At 35.4% G+C, this 22705-nt stretch overlaps 1 protein-coding gene across 8 annotated transcripts in view; it reads left to right on the plus strand.

The window, feature by feature from the left end:
- Window positions 1-22705, plus strand: part of SCAF8 (SR-related CTD associated factor 8) — a 134992-nt gene that overhangs the window by 68709 nt on the left and 43578 nt on the right. For 5 of the 8 annotated variants that reach the window (XM_059083719.2, XM_059083726.2, XM_059083727.2 and 2 more), the window contains 3 exons: window positions 1570-1638; window positions 4008-4226; window positions 5470-7591. In XM_059083719.2, coding sequence (XP_058939702.1) covers window positions 1570-1638; window positions 4008-4226; window positions 5470-6920 — 1739 coding nt within the window. In that variant the 3' untranslated portion in view covers window positions 6921-7591. Of the gene's footprint in view, window positions 1-1569; window positions 1639-4007; window positions 4227-5469; window positions 7592-22705 lie in introns of those variants that run through there. The other 3 variants (XM_059083725.2, XM_067011064.1, XM_059083720.2) reach the window with 2 other exon arrangements.

The raw sequence follows: 22705 nt of genomic DNA on the forward strand, positions 1-22705 counted from the left end.
GCAGGACAGTTGCATTTCGAGCCAGTTCCCAGCTGTTGCATATTGTTGGTGGGCCACACTTTAAGAAGAACTGACAGAAAAGAAATGGAATCCTTTAAAATCATTGAAATGCCTTAAAATAATTTAAAATGTATCTTAAAGTTTTTATATAAAAGTTCTCTATAGTTATCACCCATTCATCAGAAAGTATGCATTAAATTATATAGATTAGTCCTCCTAAAAATCATTAGATTTCCATTTTGACATTAGAACTTATAGTATATCTTAAAATGCTAATTGAATTCATAATACTTTTTTTGACTTAATAAGTTATAGATAAACAGAATTTCCTTGAATCATTGTTTCTAGGTAAAAACTATAGGTTACTTAACACATACCAGTTAAATATAAATAATTGCTTACATAGGTTAGAGATAGAGGTTTTCATATGAGATTGCGGAAGGTGTAAACAAATAAAGGAGAGAGATAATACAAGGGATAAAACGATATATGTTGTTTTTCAAAACTATTTCTTTTGAACTTCACGAATTATTTGTGTACTATAGAAAAGAATTACTGAACTGACTTCTGTAATATAAGTTCTTAGTCATTGTATAGAGTTCCTAAAAACTCAACAAGGCCAAAAAGTAAATTCATTGTCTGAAAATGATTGTAATTTGTCATGTAATGTAAATTTTTAAAATTACAGTTTAATACATAATTTGAAATTGATACAGATTTTAATAAGAACTTTATCTTTTTATATTTTAAATATTGGAAAACTACTCATCAGATATCTGCAATCACAAATCTGTATTTGTGATTGAAAATTAAAATTTTTTCTCAGAATATATTTTTAAATGATTTTTTTCAAAAACCATACCATATGGATTTTATAGAGTCTTTATCTAGCATTCATTTGTTGAAAATCGCATATCTTTTTTCCCCATTATTCTTAGCCACTATTTTCTAATGGAATTTAATGGTAGCTCTATATTTTTAAAATGCAGGGAAGCAGGTTTATAGTTTGATCACCTGATATTTAAAATCATAAAACAGCCAATATTAAATTTATTTTATTTCTTTCTTATTTTTTATTAAGATTTGTTTCAGTTCTCAAAATAAAATATAGTAACATCCAAGGTTAATAAAAGTATTCTGATATAGTGGGTAAACAGCATGTACATGAAAGAAGTACAATAGCATATTTTACAGATGACATTATTGCATATAATGGTATCAGCAGCTTGAAGTACAATGTTTAACTTCCCATGGAGTCACCGTGCTAACGTATAAATAGGTTGCCTGGCTTGGCTTAATCATTGATTTTACAGCATCATAGAGCGTGCCAAGTAAATAAATAGGATATGCTCATGATAGGGATCTCTATGCTTTACTTAGCTTACGAAGGATCAAATAAGGTAGTGTATATAAAAGTAATTTTTAAAATGGAAAATATATTCATAAATATGAGGTAGTAGTGACTGTTTTAAGAATGTAGGATTTCATTTATAGCTGTTGGAATCTTTGATTTAAAAGAAAGTAACACTTTTTGTTATTTTATTTTTGCTCTTTTTTTTTTCCATGTAGGTTTCATGCCACCTCCAGTTCCACCACCTGTTGTACCACCACCTACTATTCCACCAGTAGTACCGACATGTGAGTTTTCTACTTTAAGGATTATCTTTCTTTATGATAGTGATAATGTGTTGGTTCTCATTTTTTGAATTATTGTTAATTTTTTTATCATGGAAGTTTTCAGACAAATGCATTTTTTTGGTTAAATGATTTCTAGCAAATTAACAGTATCATATGACAGTCCATATTCAGATTTGCTCTGTTGTATCAAATTTGTGGTTTTTGTTTTATGTATAAAATGTCTTAATCTAGAGCAGCCCCACCCACACCCCCCTTTTTAAAAATGCTTCATGTCTTTGACTTGTTGAAAAGCAGTTCACTTCTTTGTGCAAGATCCCAAATAATGGGTTTGGTGTTTTTGCTTCTTTGTGGTATCTTCCTTGGATCTCCTGCAAATAGAAAGTTTTTAGCACCATAGGCTTGTTTAGAATATGCTTCAACTTTTTTGGTAAGAATACTTAACAAGTGGGGTGCTGTGGATTTGATATTATATCACATCAGGAGCCACGCAGTGCCTTCTTGTCCCACTTTTAATGATGTCGTAATGGATCAGAGCATTCAGATAGTGGGACCTGGTCATTTTAAAAAGTCGCCCTTCAAATTTTCATCAGATGGTTTCATCCTTTGATTATTATTGCTGAATCTACTTTTCATTAGTTGCAAAGTGGTGACCTTCCGAATTTTGTAATTCCTTCCACATTTCTTAGCAAGAATTTTTTCTGTAAAGAAAAACTTTCTCTTATCAACTAGTAGTATTTAGTTACCTTGAAGTACAGTTGTACAGGAGATGCTAAATTCTTTCCTGTAAGTGCAGTTTTTCAGAGTAATGAGTTCTATGGATATTGCCTGTGATATCCAGTGACTGAAGGTGGGGAGGATTTCTCTTATTTCTCCCTCTCCACTCCCTTCCCTCCACTTTTTTCTCCTTCACTTTTAGTAGGGTTTATGGATTAATGGTTTTTTTACTTCCAAGTGGTTGCATTCACCTTTCTTTTTGAAGTTCAGTTTGTTCATTTTGGGACAAGTAAGAGCCTTTCATGTTACTTCTCTATTCTTTTGAGATGACTGCATCAGTTTTTGAGAGCTTTTTGGCCTAATACTAGACCAAAGGACTTTATTGTAAAGAGAGTGTATATGATACAGAGCTTTACGTTTTGGTGTTATAACCCACTGTTTTTACATTTTTAAACTCGAGACTTCAGTGTTCAGACAACATTGGGATCCTTTATGTGTTACTGTTGGTTAATTAGGAAGAATTGTTTATTCTTTCTGAAAATTAGAAAAGTGTTCAGAAGCCGTTTCTGAATTCACCATTCACAGAGACTCACCTTACTTAGAGCCTCCCTCCCACTTGTTTCTCCTTACACTGTTCATTTTGGAAAACCGGGGATCAGTTAAAGGAGAAAGAGAAACACCACTGTGTGCCAGCTGCTCCCCTAATTGTTCACACTGTCTTATCTACTTCTCATAATTCCCATACATGATCCCGGTTGATTTTTATCCCTATTTTACAGCTGTGTTCTGTGCTAACAGTTTGTCTAGGTAATCCAGAGTTAAATGTGAGGATAAAAGTTTCTAAAATCCCAAAGTACATGATTTAGTAGTGTTGTGAAATAAATTTGACTAGAAATTCTGTTTGTGATTTTTATATTCCTCTAGCTTAGTTTTTTAACGTATAGGTGACTTATACAGAAGTTTTTCTACCCATTCTTTATGCCTTTTTTTATATCTTTATAAAAAGGAAATGTTTTTTCCTTTTTATTTGTACTTCTCATCTGATGAGTTTCCTACCTCATTTGACAAAAAGTAGTGAATGTAAAGACCCTAGTACTTACAGTTTCAACGGGATTGGGCGGATTTTCATTCTCATATTTGTTGGTCTTCACCAATCATTTCTCTATATTTAGATATTCCCATACTGGCATCCTTGAAAAATTATGATTTTTTTTTTTAATTGCTGGGATTTTGTTCTTAAGGATGGATCCTTATTTTACTAAACATTTCTCTTGAAAACATTTCTAAAAATTGTTGTTTTCCCCTATTTTTAAAAAATGAAGCTTTCTAAATATAATTTAGCTTCTTCAGGATGACTCATTTGTCATTTTGAGCATCAGTTATTATATAATGTGCTAGGTGATACAGAGATGCCATTAAATGAAACACTCAAGCTGCCAGAAGTTAGTTTTCATTGTAAACGAAATAAAGGGCCCAGAAGAAAATTCACATATGTCATGTTAACTGAGCAGTCTTACCAAATAATTGGGGAGAGAGGATAGGAAGTCATTTAAAACTTTGGCAAGACCAGTGTTGGTCATACTTAATATTTTAACCTAGCACATGAATTGATTAGCTAATTAAATCTGAAATATATATTCTCCTTCTTTAAACAGCTTTAGTGCAGCCGCCATTATCTATGACTCCAGAAACTGTGAAAGATGTTGGATTTGGTAGCCTTGTTTTGCCAGGTGGTTCTGTTGCCAGCAGTCTTGCTACTTCCACTCTGCCAGCTGGGAGTGTTTTTAATCCTCCAACTAAACAAGCAGAGCCTGAAGAAAAAGTACCTCATCTTATAGACCACCAGATTTCTTCTGGTGAAAACACCAGATCAGGTAAAAAGAAAAAAGAAATCCCCAGAAATACATAGCTAAATCATAATCACTACTTCTCTGTATTGGTGTTTAATTCTTAGGTGCCATGAATGTGTAAAACACTTATCTCCTAAAATTCCTGTTAAAAACAAATTTGGCATTCTCTTCAGGATAGTATAGATTCTGACACCTTTCCATTAAGACTCCTTCTCCTCCTTTTTTTGGCCTATTGGAACTGTTTTAATGTGTTATCAAAATAAGATTGCACAAAATATGTATACTTACAGAAAGATTAAAACAAACAAGTATTAGTTATGAGTAACTACTACCAGATATCCAGCTAGGTCTAGAAGATAAATATAGTTTTGAAAGCAGTGAGTCCTTTTTTTTTTTTCTTCCTGCAACTGTAAAGCAGTTTATTTACTTGCATGATGCCACACACAACACAGGCTTCAAGTAGCAGAGCCAGGAATTAAACTCTCTTTTTTAGTTTTTTTAAACCTGCAAGCTCAGTGTTCTTTTGGCTACACTATACATCTTTTCTTTCTTTTTTTTTTTTTTTTTTTTTGACATCTTGGAGTATAATTGCTTTACAATGGTGTGTTAGTTTCCGCTTTATAACAAAGTGAATCAGCTGTACATACACATATATCCCCATATCTCCTCCCTCTTGAGTCTCCCTCCCCCCCTCCCTATCCCACCCCTCTAGGTGGTCACAAAGCACTGAGCTGATCTCCCTGTGCTATGCGGCTGCTTCCTGCTAGCTTAGCTATTTTACATTTGGTAGTGTATATATGTCAGTGCCACTCTCTCACTTCGTCCCAGCTAACCCTTCCCCCTCCCGGTGTCCTCAAGTCCATTCTCTACGTCTGTGTCTTTATTCCTGTCCTGCCCCTAGGATCTTCAGAACCAAAGTCCTTTTTTTATGGCGCCACTGTTAGTATATTAAGAATTGTTTGTACTTTAGAAAGACTTGTTAAAGGTGGAGAATCAGTATAAAACCTGATATTTTTGTTTAACTTAAAAAGATTGCATGTAAAGATTTTAGGTAGCAGCCCCACTTATGTTTTAATATTTAAATTTCACTACGTATGGTATTAATTTTAGCTTTAATTTTTTAATATCTAGTATATGTGGATTCTTGGGGGGACAGAGGTAGCTTATTAAGCTAACCACTGGAAAGTATAGCATTAATAATTATAAACATAGTTTCCTTTTCACACTAGAATGATTGTTTGTGTTATTTTTCTTCTTTCCATTTTAGTGATTCCAAATGATGTTTCAGGTGGCTCTGCGATTTTAGGAGGACAGCCGCCAAATGTGACGAACAGTTCTGGAATTCTGGGAGTCCAAAGACCAAATGTATCAAGTAATAATGAAATTCTTGGAGTCCGGCCATCTAATGTTTCTAATAGTTCTGGGATTATTGGAGCCCAGCCACCAAATATTCTAAATAACTCTGGAATTCTGGGAATACAGCCACCAAGTGTGTCGAGTAGTTCTGGACTTCTGGGCATGCTGCCCCCAAATATACCTAACAATTCTGGACTTATAGGAGTACAGCCACCCAGTGTTCCAAATACTTCTGGACTTTTGGGAACACAGCCACCAGCTGGGCCTCAAAATTTACCCCCTTTAAATCTTTCTAATCAAAGGATGCCTGCAATGCCAATGTTAGACATTCGTCCAGGACTAATACCACAGACACCTGGACCAAGATTCCCTTTAATGCAGCCTGGAATTCCACCTCAGCGGGGACTCCCTCCCCCAGCGGCGTTTGATGCAGCTCTTCATCCACCACCCCGTGGTCCTTTTCCTCCAGGAGATATTTTTAGTCCACCTGAAAGACCTTTTCTAGTTCCTGGAAGACAAAGTGTAGACAATGTGGCTAATCCAGAAAAAAGGATACCACTTGGGAATGATAACATTCAACAGGAAGGAGATAGAGATTACCGGTTTCCTCCCATAGAAACCAGGGAAACCATTAGACCTCCCCCTGTGGATGTTAGGGATGTGGTTGGACGGCCTGTAGATCCAAGAGAAGGTCCTGGAAGGCCTCCATTAGATGGTAGAGATCATTTTGGAAGACCTCCTGTAGATATTAGAGAGAATCTTGTGAGGCCAGGCATAGATCATCTTGGTCGAAGAGACCACTTTGGCTTTACTCCAGAGAAGCCCTGGGGGCATAGAGATTTTGACGAGCGAGAGCATCGGGTTCTTCCTGTGTATGGTGGTCCAAAAGGCTTACATGAAGAAAGAGGTAGATTTCGGTCTGGAAACTATCGGTTTGATCCTAGAAGTGGTCCTTGGAACAGAGGATTTGGACAAGAAGTTCACAGAGATTTTGATGACCGCAGAAGACCCTGGGAGAGGCAAAGGGATAGGGATGACAGAGATTTTGATTTCTGCAGAGAAATTAATGGAAATCGTTTTGGACGAGATAGAATTCAAAACACCTGGGTCCCCCCTCCTCATGCTCGGGTTTTTGATTTTTTTGAAGGGGCCACTTCTCAGCGAAAAGGTGATAATGTGCCTCAGGTTAATGGTGAAAATACCGAGAGACACGCTCAGCCACCACCTTTACCAGCGCAGAGTGATCCTGAACTTTACGGAAAACTGACCGCTTCAAGTGAAATGAACAAGGAGAAGAGTGACACAGTCGCTGATATAGAGAGTGAAGCAGTGGTAGAAAGCACAGAAACTGAGGGGACATAACCATCACTCAGTAGGTAACAGATACGTTTTGTAAAGTTGTCATCTCTCTGTAATAGATCAATGGCCGACTGGGCCCTAGTTGTTCACTTCTGTCTGCCAGGATTAAGTTAATCTCATGTTCATGTTCACCTTTCTCTTAAAATAATTGTACAACTGACTTGTATAGACATTGTTCTTAATATGAACATGGCAGGTAAACATTTTTTTATTTTTCTGATAAAATATAAATGTTGCCCCCAGATTCTTTTAACTTCAAGGAAATGAATAACAGCTTGTCAGAGACTTCCTATGGAAGAAAGAATTTTTTAGCTACTACCATTAGGTTGGATATGGTAATAGATATATTTCAGAATAGCAAGCGGTGGTATATCTTATCCATATCTTTAGGCTGCTGCAGAATTTTAAGGTAATAGACAAAGCTGTGATATTTTATGCAAAGACTGGCTCTAGATATTTGAGGAGCACAATACAGAGATTTTAAAAAGTGATTTTGTAAAATCTACACTATGGTCTCTGTTTCTCCAAAGTAAGTGTTTGTGATTTGTTCCTCATACTGCAGTGAGTAAAAAAGAAAAAAGAAAAAAAAAAGAAAACAACATAAATATTAAAGTACGTTTCAATGTTGGGTGAATTTTGTTTTTAGATGCCAATAAAACTTATTTGTTTGATAACAGTGTTCTAGGAATTGTATTTTTTTAACCTACAGATTCTTAAAACCATGGATCATTAAGCAGCACGTGCTTAGTTGTTGCAGACTTTTTCTATTACTCGTAATAACAACAAAGAACCATGTGGTTGAAAAAAGCATGTACTTTGATATAAAAATCATGCAGATCTCATTAGTATGTGTATAATATCTGTGTATATTTATTGCATAAGTCATATGTAGAGTTTTCTTTCTCTGTGTGTTTATTTTCATGCACATACAGAGAAAAATAGAAAGTTGGTAGTTTAGATAATAAAATATTCTTTAAAACGATAGAAAATAAGAGAAATTTGGCTAATTGACATTGCTCATAGTTACAGCTCTTAGCCTTTGTGATGGTAAAATAAGAAATATTGTAAAGAAATACATTGGCAGTTTGGCAATTCTCTTTTAATACAGTTAAGCATGAAGCCAGATTTAGCATCAAGCTGAGTTTCACGTAAATGCTTGCATTGCTTTGTTTCACACTATTTGCTATTCTGCATAGATAGTGCTTATACTAAAGTACTTTCTGGTCACTTGCCTGAAGTGAATTTCTCAATTGCACAAAATGTAGAGTAGTGTTGGTGGATTTTAAAACATTAACTTGTATACCAGAAACAATGTGTCTGTCATGTGTTTTGTAGGCTCTGCATAATGCTGTTCAGATTAGCCTCCAAGGTAAACTGAGTAGCAGAAGAATTTGGGATAAGTTTCCTGTTTTATTTATTATTATTATGTTTTTGCTTTTGCTTTTCATTTATTTGCTGTTTGTTTCTCCTTTGGGTTTTACATATATACACATATATATAAAACCATTGATGTTTTTCCGTTTCTAATGATGGCTTTCATTTGGTCCCATGAACAGTTGCTTTGTCTCCTATTCCAGTAATTCCTCATTTGTTCTATTTACCTAAAATTCTTAAGTTACATTTGTCAAGCCCCCCACCCCACCCCGCACCAAAAGAAATGATGGAGTACACCAGCCATTGAACATTGGGTGATTTTTGCTTCCCTCTGATGAGCTATAGATCTTTAAGGATTCTCGCCAAAAATAAAGTCTTTTCTTCTTGTAGGTTCTGAAATAGAAATAGTACGTTATTTATTTTGTTTTTTGGAAAAGTGGATGAGAGAGGGAGTTTGGTGTTTATTTCTAGAGTAATTGAATTCAGTCCAATAATTCGAGTTGGTTTCAGATCATTTCCTTGGGGTAATGGGAAAAACTGTGACATTGGTACAAAGTTTTAATATTCTGGAAAGATTTAGCCTTGTCCTTAAGGAAATTACATTAACTGGGATTTCTCTCAGACTACTTTAGTTACATTTATCATTATCAAAATTAAGTGACATTCACTTGGATTAAGTAGCAATAAAAAAGAAAGTGAGACTTTTCAGTGACTTTTGATCCCAAGCTTTTTATCACCCTTGGGCCTTCATGTGCAAACTTGAAAACAAAATGTGTACAAGTATTGCACTGGTTTGACGATTCTGATGGTGGAAGTTACCTAATCAGTTGTCAGTACTGTCTCCTAGAAACCCATCTTGGAAATGTGTGACATTCTTAAAACAGCTGAAAAATAATTATGTGTAGTTAGGCTCACTTTTATCCTTGTATTGTTGTGTAATGTTTGAGTGAAAGGATATTATTCACCCTCATACTGAATTTCCAAAATTGATATTTACGTTCACTATTTTTTTTAAAACGGTGGAGAGAAAAGTTCATTGTCTTACTTTGCTAAGTTTCACATAAGTCCTGTCACATTTTGGACGCTTTTGATCACAGTACTGCTGTCACTAGAATGCTGGCAATTAGAAATATGCAGGGAGCACCTAAATACTTTAATAAAACAGTTGAAGTGCTGCAGGCAATAATTACATTAGACAGGAGATCACATAGTGTTTTGATTTGTGATATGTTAGAGAGAATGATAGGACTTAGTGTGGTATTAGTAGATTGCAGCGTTAATAGACATTAATTTCTAAATTTTTTTTATGTGTTTAAACATTTCATTAAACATTGGCTTCTGTTCTTAGCATGAACGCATATACTGTACTTTGATCATTTTATGTTGTCGATAGAAACTTATTTTAAAGCAGCGTAGTCTTTACAGCATATCATAGGCGGAATGTTCCTTTATTTTAATTTTATCTCAGTGTGTAGGGTGTACAGAATACTTAGAAAGCATTGGAAGATGGAATAGTATAAAATTATTTGTTTAAAACTCTGGAAATGACTTCATATAATTAATTATACAATTTATTATTTAAACTATTACATTCTTACCAAAGCAGTTGCTCTTGTTCTGATAATTTAGTTGCTTCACCAAATTTATTGGCCATTTTTCACAAATTTGGGGTTGTTTTGGGAGTGGAACAGTTTCGTTACATTTAAAAAGAAAGTTACCTCTTTTAATTTGAAGAAGTATTTTTTTATAAACACTAGTTCATCAGATCTAAGGTGTCATTGATTGTAAGAAGCACCATTCAGAAATTTTTAAATGCTTCCAATATGACATGCCAGCGATTGTAAGACACATTTGTAATTCAGAAATGTCAAAATGTAAAATGTGTCTTAGGATCAAAGAAATACAGTATTTTTTTGGTGTGTGTGTGCATATATATATATATATATATATATATATGCACACACACATACTCCATATATATATATATATTCCCTTACTCAGTAAGTGATTTAGAAAAATTATGATTTTTGTCATTGTTTATATTTTAGATGGGCACAACATTTAATGAAAAAAAATTGAACATTTGATTAAAAATAATTTTGTTACACCTTATGTGCCTTCATCGTTATTGGGTGCTATATTAAAATGTTATAAGGGCTTTTAACTCTTTCAAAGAAAAAAAGCATTAACATTTTACTCTTTAAATATTTTACATAATGAAGAAGAAGAGAGCAAGTGTATATTCATTTTTAAGATAGGCAAAATAAATTAAAATTATGTAAGAAATCATAAATATTACAGTGTGGCAGAGAATTATAAATGTTTCCTTAATTGATGATGCTGTGGTTTTATAGGAAACATCTTTTAAACTAACTTAAGTTGTAGGCTCTAAAAATTTTATTTTCTACTTCTGAAAAAATAAGGTTGCTACACTTTTTAATGGGAGATGAAAAACAAGATACCTTGATCCAGCAAAACTTTCTAGAACTAGAATTTAAAATTAATGGCACAAATTGTTTTCTTTGGGGGCATACTTTAAATGAGGGCATGTGTATTGGAAGCTATATGAAATACACTTTCTCTGTGGTTCTCAGCCAGGAAATGTGTGACAGAAGAATCACCTGTGGAGCTTTTTGAAAATACTTGGGGGTCGGGGGATGGTCACCACAGACTTACTAACACAGAATCTCCTGGGGAGATACATATTCATGTTCATACACCAAAACACACACACATATCTTCCACATTATCACCACTTTAGATATGTTAAAATATGCAAATATTTAATGTACCATACACGAGATTTTTTAACGTTTTTTTTAAAAATAGTGATACATAATTATTTTTAGTGTTTCAATAAAGTATGCAGTTAATTGTGGTCGTTGGTATTGGAGGGTGAATAAAAAATAGAGAAGTCCATCACAGATGTTTTAAATTCAAGTGTTGATCTAAAAATGAATTATTGTAGCAAGAAAGGAATGAAAGGATGACGCATATGAGATGGTTTTGTTGGAAGTATTTTTGACCCAGGTGAAACTTCGTTATCAGATACCTCAAAGAAAAATGTACTAGATGTATCATGTAATTAAATGCTTTGATTATAAAAAGGGTCCCTTTGGGACCAAAACTGCAAGCATTAAGCTTATCAGGGATTAGGAGCAATGTTACTAGTATATTAGGAGTAATGTTACTAGTAATGTTACTACTACTAATGTTACACTTAGATGTGGGGTGCACATCAAAGACTAATGCAAGTCAGTGGTTTATTTTGGCATGAGCTTTGTGCAGACATTTTTCTTCCCTCTACTTATATCTTTTTATTTTTCCCCCAGGGGGCTCTTCGTCTCATATGTACTTAGAATTACTCTGCTGTGTTCTAGTCAAGATACAGAACAAATATTCTAAGTAATCCGTAAAATATGTGTAGTATATCAAGGGGTAGAATGGTGCTAATGGGCTAACTTTATGTTGTATGAGAAATGTGAGATGCTTTGGATAGTAGGGTGACCTGTAGTGAAGGAAGCTGAAGGCATGCTTATGCAGAGCCCAGTAGGTGGTAGAGAGTGCACTTGGAACTTGTGACCTTGAGCCCTGAGTTTAGTGAGAATCAGATGAGTTAGTTTAATGAGCGTGTGAAGCTCGCACAGCAGCAGCAGAACTAGCACTTGATTGACCTGTGTTGTTTGTCCTCCCACCACTCTCGCTCAGCCGGTGGGCGGCTGTCACTGTTGTATCTTATTTTTCTGCCTTTCTCAGAATTCTCATCACAGTACCTCCCAGCCTCCTTTTTGACCTATCATTCCAGGCAGAGGCTATCAGTTGGATTTGTCTGTTGAAAGCAATTTGCTACTCCTTTGCTTAGTGATTTATAAGGTCGTTTCCAGCATTTAAATACCCTGAGTCAATGAAATAAGTTTTCTCTTCTGTAAAAGACCAGCTGAGGAAGCAGGAGGAACAGAGGGAAAGGCTAACAATATTGGAACACTTTTTAAAAGAGCATAGGTTTTATTGCCTTTGGGTTTTCAAAACTAACATTTCTAGATAAATGTCTTCGGACAAGTTACTGCGCCTTGAAGCATCATTTCTTAAAAGCTGGCCTGCAGGGCTGCCTTTTTTTTTTTCTTTAACTGATGATAATATTAGCTAATATTTAATAGGCATATACTGTGTGACAAGAACTGGGATGATTTTATTACCTGCATAATATAATTCTCATTAAGTCCTGTGAGGTAGTTGTTGCTTTAATATCTCTTACTAAGAGAAACCTGAGTCACGGATTTAATATCCTGAGATCTCACCACCTGTAAATATTTGAGCAAAGATTGAAACCCAGGCCTGTCAGATTAAAAAATTAACATGTACCACTGAATAAAGTGCCAGGCACATGTGGCAGAGGTTCACCAACTATTAGTTCCTTTTCTCTTTAGAAAAGGCAAATAAATTTGTGCGGAAAAATGTAACATGCGTACCAGGCTTATCCTTACAGGGTAAGGCTACAGTGAAACACTGAACTTGTGTTTTCACTGTTAGAGGTGTACTTGGGGCTGTCTTCTTTTCCAGTGTCTGAACATTCACTTCAGCTTCATTTTCTTAGATTCCACTCTCAGGATATGTTTTTTTCTTAAAGTGATACCATGGTGTAATATTGTTAACTTTCTAAATAACTTGCTACTTTGGAGGCAGGTTTGTGTTCCATTGATACTAAATAAGATTTCTTTTTGAAAACACCTTTTCCCACAAATTCAATAAAATTTCAAAACTTTTTTATCCTTTAAAATGTTTTAATACTTGTAAAGCAGAGCCAGTGATAGCTTCCAAATTTATATTTTTGTGGCTTTGGCAGCTCCTTTCTAAAATGTGGCAGTTATACACTGTATATTTAGCCAAAACTTAGCACTCAGTTTTCTTGTATATAAAACTCATATATTAGGAATATTCTGTGGCTTGAAATAAATGAAATATGTAAAGTTATCTTTACACATAGTAAGTATTCAATGTTAGTCGTTATTCACCACTTGAATTCAAGCAGTCTGGAGGTTAGCTGTTGTCTTTGGTAGTAGTGAATAATTTACAGTTATTTTACTTTATTAGAATATATAACCTGATTCTAGGCTTTCTTCAAGTCACTAAACTTAGATTCATATGAGGTTTAATCCACAGCATGTCATGGTGCTGGCCTTTGATCACCTTTTCCAAAGTCTTTGGACAGATGATTCTAAACATTGTGGCCATATTACTGCCTAATCCACACATCAGGGGAACATGCTTATCATATTTGTGAGTTATACTTCTATTTCTACTAATCTTGCCAAAGTTAATTATTATTTGCTTATGTTATGATTATTACATGAAATAAAAAGTTCTTGCATTTGAACAGTCGCTTTTTAATGACATGAGTCTTGTGTTTATTACTGAACTTGGGTCAGTTTACACATTAGTAAGAATATTAGTAAGAATATTAGTAAAATCAAAAGACTTGTATTAAATAAATAATCTTTGAAAGTATAAAAGATGACTTGTTTAAGAATTGATCTTCTCTGGTTGTTGAAACTACTTTGAGCCTTTTCAGATAGGCAAGGGTAGCATTTACCTTCTTAGAAGGTTCTGAAAAACATCACATCACATAGCACTGTGGTCATACCCAGGGTAAAGATTTAGAGATTCCTAAGTAGTAACGCTATCAGGGCTTCATTTAGGACAGTGTTTTTTATAAAATTTATTTAATAATATTTGAATTACAGTCCTCTTTTTATCATATTACTTTCTGAATTGTTAGCCAAATAGTGTCTGACCATATGTTAAAATACATTCTCATTACAGGGAGAGGGGTTTGAGAGTGGACAGAGAAAATTTCTAACCTCTGTATCATTGACATTCTATATAATTTATCTTCAGAAATACACTGTTTGGTAGGATTCATTTTCCCTTCTTTACAAATAAGCAAACTCAAATCCATGGTCACACAGCCTTTGACTTGCATAGGTGTTTTGAACCCTGGGTTTGCTGACTTCAAAGCTATGCCTTCCTTACAACATGCTCTTTTGGACAGGTAGATTCTAATTATAATATGTGGTCTGTATAATTAATTTCATAGAGCTGCTGTAACAACATACCAAAAAGTGGGTGGCTTAGAACAACAGAAACTTAATTTCCTATAGTTCTGGAGGCTAGAAGTCTGAAATCAAGGTGTTGGCAGGGCCATTCTCTCTCTGAAGGCTCTAGAGGAGAATCCTTCCTTGCTTCTTCCCAACTTCTGGAAGTTCTCAGCAATCCTTGTTGTTCTTGGCTTGTAGATATGTCACTTCAATTTCTGCCTGTGTCATCACATGGCTGTTTTCCATCATGTATCTTCACATCTTCCTTCTATGCTTGTCTGTATCTAAATTTTCTTCTTAAAAGCACACCAGTTATATTGGATTAGGGGGCCACCCTACTCCAGCATGATCCCGTCTTGACTAATTATGTTTATAATAACCCTATTTCCAAATAAGGTCACATTCTGTGGTACTGGAAGTTGGGACTTAAACATATGTTTTTGGAGGACACATTTCATAACCTATGACTGAATTCTGTAACTATTTAAGAGCTAAGTAGATACACTTTGAACAGTTTAAAACACATGGGGGGGGGGAAGATAGTCACATTTTAGAGGGGTGAAACACATCTTTATAGAATTCCATTTGTAAATTACTTTGGGTGTTATAAACAAATTTAAAACCTTCATACAAGTATTGCAAATTGTTAAATACCATAGCCACTGCCTAGCTTTTAAGATGAATTTGTAATGCCCATACTTTTATGGTTTTTAGTAACACTTCAACTAACAAATCGGCAAAGAAAATCCAAGTGTTGGCATTATGTAGCAAAGAATCTATTTACTGCAAATTATTCTTGCACTTAAAAAAATTCATGCTGACTTTTAAAAGTGAAGGTTTTTTAGACTTCATTAAATATAGCTACACTGAAAATATGCAATGTTCCTTTCCATTTCATTTCTATTGTTTCTTTTTTATAGTATATTAGCATTTGTTTTGTCTGCTCATTAAACTTTCCCATTAAGCAAGTGATATAACCATCATTTTGCTGTTTCAGTGGTTTGTTAGAAATAGGTTTTTCATTTACCAAATAAATTAACAATTTGTTCACTGTTTTTATTTATATAGTAGCATAACCTTAATATATTTCTCTATTTTTTCATACACTTATCCAGCAAAATCTTTGAGTGAAAAATGGCTTTGTAGCTGACTGAATCCAAGTTGTATAAATATATAGGTCTTTACTAAATAGGTGTTTTAACAAGGTCCCCTATAACTTTTGTAGAAATTTGAATGGAGAATTCTCCTGATTTTCACTTGAAGGAACACCAAAGCACTTAGAACACTGCCTGGCATGTAGTATACCTGGGTGTTCACTATTGTTATAATTGTCCGAAATGGCTAATAGAGACTTTGGGGGCATGCAAATCACTGTTGTATATTAATTGCAAATAATTAAGGGATAATTTATGCAGATTTGGATATTAACAACCTCACATCAGGGGGTGGGGAGAGGGGATGGGATGGAGTTATGTGTTCTTGGAACTTTAAACTCTGAAGTTTTTTTTCTACCTCTACAACTTACTTAGTTATTCGAGCTATATTTGTGTTTCTGGTCCTCAGTACCAGTCTTTAAACATAGGCAGTTTGATTTGTTAGGCTAGTGGCAAGCCTGCTGGCATACCTGGCTTGCTGGTAATAAAGAGATGGCTGTGATCTAATTACAGGAAGAACAATTAGACGGCTTCCTTCCTTCGGTTAATTGTCTTAATATGTCCAGATGGCAACAATTTAATGGTGATGACATAGTATTCATCATTTTCTTATTCAGCAAAGGAGGAACTCAAGTTTTAAGAGTAGAGATTTTTCCATGGGACTTGAAAAAGGCTGATTCGATTGAAATTTTAAAAAGATTTATACATTTCTCATAAATACACTCATACTAAAAAGAAAGTTGTTGGGACTTCCCTGGCGGTCCGGTAGTTAGGACTCCATGCTTTCACTGTTGAGGGTGAGGGTTCAATCCCTGGTGGGGGAACTAGGATCCCACAAGCTGCTGCCATGCAGCCATGTGGGGGAGAAAAGAAAAGTTGTTAATCACTGAAATAAACAAATTACTTTTAAAAAATTGTGTCTGACTCAATCCATTGTATGGGAAAAATTGTCTTACTCAAATCACTTAGAAAAATGCTTGAAAAGAATTTTTATTAGACCTCCCTATATGACACTGAGAATTTGAAAAGCATATTTGAGTTATTTTATCCCAAATTAAGTCTCTCAAATAAAATTTGAGGTCTCAAAAGATATTATCTTTTACTTTTACTTGAGAGAGAAGTGGAGTTATTTAATTACTGTCCATTCTGGACTGTCTAGTCATTCATAGCAACCAGTTTAGGAAGACATAGTAGGGATCTTGGTTCCATTGGAAACCATGAAATGCCACAATAACTGTAGTTACCTGTACTTCCAAATGTAAAGCAGTAATTTAATTTCTCATCAGAGCTTAAAAAAATAATAGCTAGACTCTTTAGGGGATAATGTAAAATTTAATTGTTACCTTGATATAGAGAGCTAAATTTGGAATTTGACAATCCCTTCAACTGTGTTACAGCTGTACTTTTTCTTTGCCACGTGCTGTAGATGCAGTACTTTAAATGGGGAGGTGTAAGTACAAACTACCTGTCTCCAGATCCACAGCTCAAAGCCTTTGTTTTAATTTGAGCTCTGTGTTGAAAGTTTTCTTCCTAACATGACTTCTATACTCTGAGCAGATAAAGTCAGTAGTGTACCTTTTAATTAATGGCAGACAAAGGGTGACTTCTTAAATTAGTATCAGTTTTCAAAGGGCCAAAAAAGGATTTCCCTTACACAGCAGCATTTTCATTTAACTGTTAGTAAAACTAGGGAATGTTTATGGATGAAGGAAAAATTCGAATGGAGGATTCACCTGAGAAACTATGAGAATAAAGGCACTGACAAGCCTTTGGATCTTATGAGCCTCCAGCTAGTGATTATTCTAACTATCCAAGGGTTGTAGATGAGGGTATGGCCTTGATTCTTTTCGAAAGCACTAAACATCAGATGGAAATGATTTTCAGAGCATATAGATTGAATAGTATAACCAGGTCTTGAAGTCAGGATGACATGTAAGTCCAGAGAGTGGAGTAAGGCTGACGTTTGTGATTTGTCATTGAGTCCTTTCAAGGTGTGATTTTCTCCGTTTCTCCAGAGGAATACTTCGCTACTTTTTCCCTTTGTTCTTAGCAGTTTAGACAGCTCTCTATCCATTGTCATTAACTCCAGTGATTGATGGTCTGGTGGAAAAAGAAAGTCGCTATTGACTACTTACGCCTTTTGTTGCGTTTTGTTGTCAGATATCTGCTTTGACATCTTAAAGCATCTCATCTGGCTGGAAGTGGTTGAGCCTGGTTGATTTTTAATGGTGTATATTTTTTCTGTTGCTCAGTGAGTCTTTGCTTTTGTTTCTCTCTTGACTGTTTACATTTTTAATTTAACATTTCATAATGGTTTCTGATAATCTAATACAATCTATATACATACATGTTATATATGTATATGCATATGTGTATATATCAGGCACTTTCTCAACCTTTAGCAAGCTTTGTAGATTTTCTTTTGATCTTTTTATGATTGTACTTGAATATTCTCTCAGGAATCAGACAACTTAAAAGCAGTATCTTTTCTTTCTCTGCTTTGAGTCTCACACATGCTTAGCAAACTTGTAGTTCCTAGGAATTAAATCTTTAAAGGCTGATACAGTCTCATCAGGGCCAACTCAGTCTTTTTTTTTTTTTTTTTTTTTAGCATCTTTACTGGAGTATAATCGCTTTACGATGGTGTGTTAGTTTCTGCTTTACAACAAAGTGAATCAGTTATACCAACTCAGTCTTTGTTAGCAAAATGACTCCTTTAAATGCCCTAATAACTGGAAATTAATTTGTACTCAGTACTAAATGTAGTCTCAGAGAATGAGAGCAAGCAAGAGAGCTGCCTTTAATTTTTAAAGCGGTAACATTTCTGATAGCTGGCTGAAAAAAAAAAGTAGCTTTAAAAGATTTTTGAGTTATGATTCATCTTCTGACTTAGTATAGCTTAATAGTACTCTCTAAAATTATTGTCCAGTGCTCTCAATAGCCTCAGTACTATGGTTCACTTTGTGGATTTTCTTCAGCTTCTTTCTTTGCACCAGCTGGTACCAAAGATGCCAAAAGTTAATTGAGACTGAGTGAGAAAGACTTCAGAGAGAAGACCAGATGTGAGATGAATGAGAGGGATACAGCAGCGGGCAGGCCTGTGCCCCTTTGTGGCCTTTTGACTTGTTTCATATTCAGTATTCTACCAAAAAGAAACCTCTCTTCTTTTATTTTTTTGTAAATTTTTTGAAGGCCATAAAGGGCGTCGTCTTGGGTGTTCTAATTTATGAACCAGCATTCTAAACTCCTTTTTATCCAACTGATTAATTCAAAGTGAAGTGCATGATTTCATTGAGCCATTGTGCCTAGAATGGGTTGATAGAAATAAGAACAGTATGCTTGGCTCATCGTGTGTTTAGAGTACATATTTGAAGCCCAAGCAGTAGACCTCCTGGGATGGTGATCAACAAGCAAAAAACCCAGATGCTTACATGGTTTTGGAATTTAACCCAGGAAAGAACACCTCATGGGTGGTCCTGCTCAGATAGTCTGATGTACACCCTTGGGCCCTCTTTAGTATTACAACCTATCGCAGTAAATGAGGATTAATAACGTTCTCATTGCCTTTGCACCAACATGATTGTTTCTACACCCTTCTGCTCTCTATGCATTTTACGATCTGGAATTCGCTTCTGTTAACAGGGCTGCTGAGGCCCTAGCACCGTTCTCGCTTCTGGCTTTCTCATATTCTTCTGATCTTTTATAGCTTTCACGTTTACTTAAAAATCTTGGAAGCCCCAGGAGAGGGACTCGCTTATTTTAGGGTGCCATTTTTCCTATAACTTGCACAGTAGAAAGGATCCTGAGTCTGGGGCAGGTCAGCTTTGTGATACCCATCAGTAACAGAACCCGTCGCCTTGTGCTAGCGCTCTGATTTTTACCTAGAGCAAGGTTCAAAAATATGGAAGGTGTACCAGCATTTTCCTTCTTCCCTCAAAAGATGTATATAGTTTACAGGTCCAGCTAGGACAGGTACCGTTCATCTGTCCAGGGACTCTTTCTTGCTAAGCCACGAATTTCCCACATTTCTCTAGGTGGCCAGTGCTAGTCACAGTTATTAGCATTAGAACTGAAACCTCTTCATTCTGGCCCTGAGGCATTTTACTATTTAAAATTGTATGCCTTGGGCTTCCCTGGTGGCGCAGTGGTTGAGAGTCCACCTGCCGATGCAGGGGACGTGGGTTCGCGCCCCGGTCCGGGAGGATCCCACGTGCCGCGGAGCGGCTGGGCCCGTGAGCCATGGCCGCTGCGCCTGCGCGTCCGGAGCCTGTGCTCCGCAATGGGAGAGGCCACAGCAGTGAGAGGCCCGCGTACCGCAAAAAAAATAAAAAAATAAAAAAGAAAAAAAGAAAAAAAAATTGTATGCCTTCCTTGAACAGTTATCCCAGCATCTTCTTAGTTTGCAGTGTATAGTTTTTTAGTTCTTAAGGTGACATTACATGATGTTACTTTCCATTGATTAACACCATTCACAGTTAATATTGTTTTGTCTGTGCCTCACTTGAGATGCAATCACACCTTGCATAATTTAGTCAATTAAGGGTTCTGTTCCTGAATTCTTTTAAGTATTGTAAAACAAAAATAATAATACAGTTAAGATTATTTATTGACTCTTAATTTTATAGATGTCACAATGCCCCAATTGTGTTTTGGCCTTATTTTCAACTGTTTAGGGAAAAGAATCCTTAATGAAGATGTTAAATGGAATAATTACATCCTTTGCCATTTGTTTTAGGTTTACTTTAACCTTGTCAATAAAATGGTTATAAGTAATTATTACATGCTAAGGCATGACCTTTGAACCCAGTTAATTTTTGTTTCCGATAATTTTTTTTTTTTTTAAATACACGGGCCTCTCACTGTTGTGGCCTCTCCCGTTGCGGGGCACAGTCTCCGGACGCGCAGGCTCAGCAGCCACGGCTCACGGGCCCAGGCGCTCCGCGGCATGTGGGATCTTCCCGGACCGGGGCACGAACCCGTATCCCCTGCATCGGCAGGCGGACTCTCAACCACTGCGCCAGCAGGGAAGCCCTAAAATTTTTTTTTTTAATATTAAGGGGACATTTTTTAAATTAAATTACATTGGAGGAGGAAAATTGAAAAGAACTCAGAAAAAGAGAATAGAATTAGGACTAGCATACTTGCATTGTTTCCCACAGACAATAAAGCCAGTGAGAGGCCAACACAGATTGTTTAAGAAAAGAATGAACATTGTTTCGCACCTAAGTATACCCAGATTTCTTTTTGAAATGAGAAAGCTAACCTTTATGTCAAGGTTTCATGTTTATGTAATCCAAATATGTTAGAATAAACTATTTTAAGATTATGATTCATCATGGAAATCAGTGCTTATGGCCTTGACTTTTTAGTATTGAGCACCCTCAGAGATTGGATCCAATTTATATTAAGAAAAATAAGTCTCAGAAGTCTGTCCACTTTGGAACTTGACAGAACTCAGTACTTTGTTGATTGAAGTGTCTAGTGAAATTTTATTTGCTTAATGTTGGTTTTGAAGTAATTTGATTTAGTAACTCGCAACAGTAAATAGACAACAAGAGTTGTTTTTTTTTTAATCGGTAGCTTAAAATGTGGGCCAGGTATTGAAATCCTTAGATTTGTTAAGCATAATTGAATTATTTATATCTAGGTTGTTCTTTAACTGCACTTAACATTCCATTTCTCAATTATTATACCTTTTAACATGTTTCCAAATCATGTGCACTTTTCATTTCCTTTGGGAGGAATAAAGACATAACCTAACAGCTTTAGAAATAACCCTGATTGCTGTACGAATATGTTTGCCTTCAGTAAATTCTTTCTCACTTGGTAAGAGAGCAAAAAAGGCCTGTGTACCATTTTGTAGTCAGTTTTGGGTGAAGTGCACGGGCTTTTCCTGATGACATAATGCCCGTTATCAGAGCTCATCTTACAGAGGCCTCAAGTGTGCAGAGATCATGGTGCAAATTGGAAATGCAGTTGAGTGATGTTGTTCACCTTGGTCTTTAGAGTGTGGAATTTCAGCATAATTTTTTGTCCTTTGATCAGTGCATGGTAGCAGATCGGAAAATGAACCCAACTTGAATTTTCTTTCTTTGAAAGAGAAGTGGGTAACATACCCAAAGTGCTTATCATTCAGTATTGAGACCAACTTCAAATGATTGTGGAGCTGAGAGGAGTTCTGTTTAGGTAGTGAGACTAACTAACCATAGTGAGACTATCACCACCACCGTGGCATCTCTAGCTGCAAACACTCATACTTCTGAACATATGCTTATGCTGAGGTTAATTTTAGCAGATGAGAATCTTTGCCTATTACATCTGGAATGATGGTTTGAGCATATTTTAATGTGCTAGATATTTGTGTTGAGCTGCGTTCAGTCTCTTGAGGGGAGATTTGCAGTTCTCTTAGCTGCGTATGAAAGTGCTACAATAAGTTCATGGATCCAGGAAAAGGAAAAGAGAAAAATTTCTGGGGCAAAGTTCCATATCTTTTAAATACATATTTTGGGGAGATTTTTAAGTGAGATAAATTTCTTTGCAGATTACTTTCCTTGCAAATAATGTTGACAGACACTGGAGGTTTATCATACATCTGGTCTGTTTTCACTTGTATAAGGGCAACTGCCTAACGTGTACTGGGAAAAGTATACTTTCAACATTTTCCGAGAATTAGGTTGTTAAAACATAAACCAGATTTTCAAGTCATAAAGACTGTTTTTAGAAGATAAGTTTAAGTGAGGTAGCTAGTTACAACATGTTCTGACCAGTCACTTTGTAAGTATGCAGTAATTAAGATTTGGGGACCTAGATATAAATATTAAATTTTTCTCTAGACTGAGCACAAATATTAATGTGGACTATACCCAGCATGTGGAAGTTAATGTGACAGTTTTTCAAAGGTGGTGCATCATTGAAAATGTTAGATTGTTTTACTTTTGTGTCTTAAAATTAAAATCAGAGTATTTGTTGTAATGGATAGGAGTGCAAAAGTAAAACAGAAGACTTCCTATTGACGGCTTTACAGAATTTTGATAAGATTGTATATTCTGAAAAAAGATCAATTCACTTTTTACCCCTAAATCTCTATTCTGGTAAACAAGAAATGGTTCTTCTAAGAGTCAAAACACTTTTCAGAATGATTCACTTCCTTAAATTTTTAAGAATA

Source organism: Kogia breviceps, chromosome 13, assembly GCF_026419965.1.
Source record: "Kogia breviceps isolate mKogBre1 chromosome 13, mKogBre1 haplotype 1, whole genome shotgun sequence".
In the NCBI taxonomy this organism is placed as follows: domain Eukaryota; kingdom Metazoa; phylum Chordata; class Mammalia; order Artiodactyla; family Physeteridae; genus Kogia; species Kogia breviceps.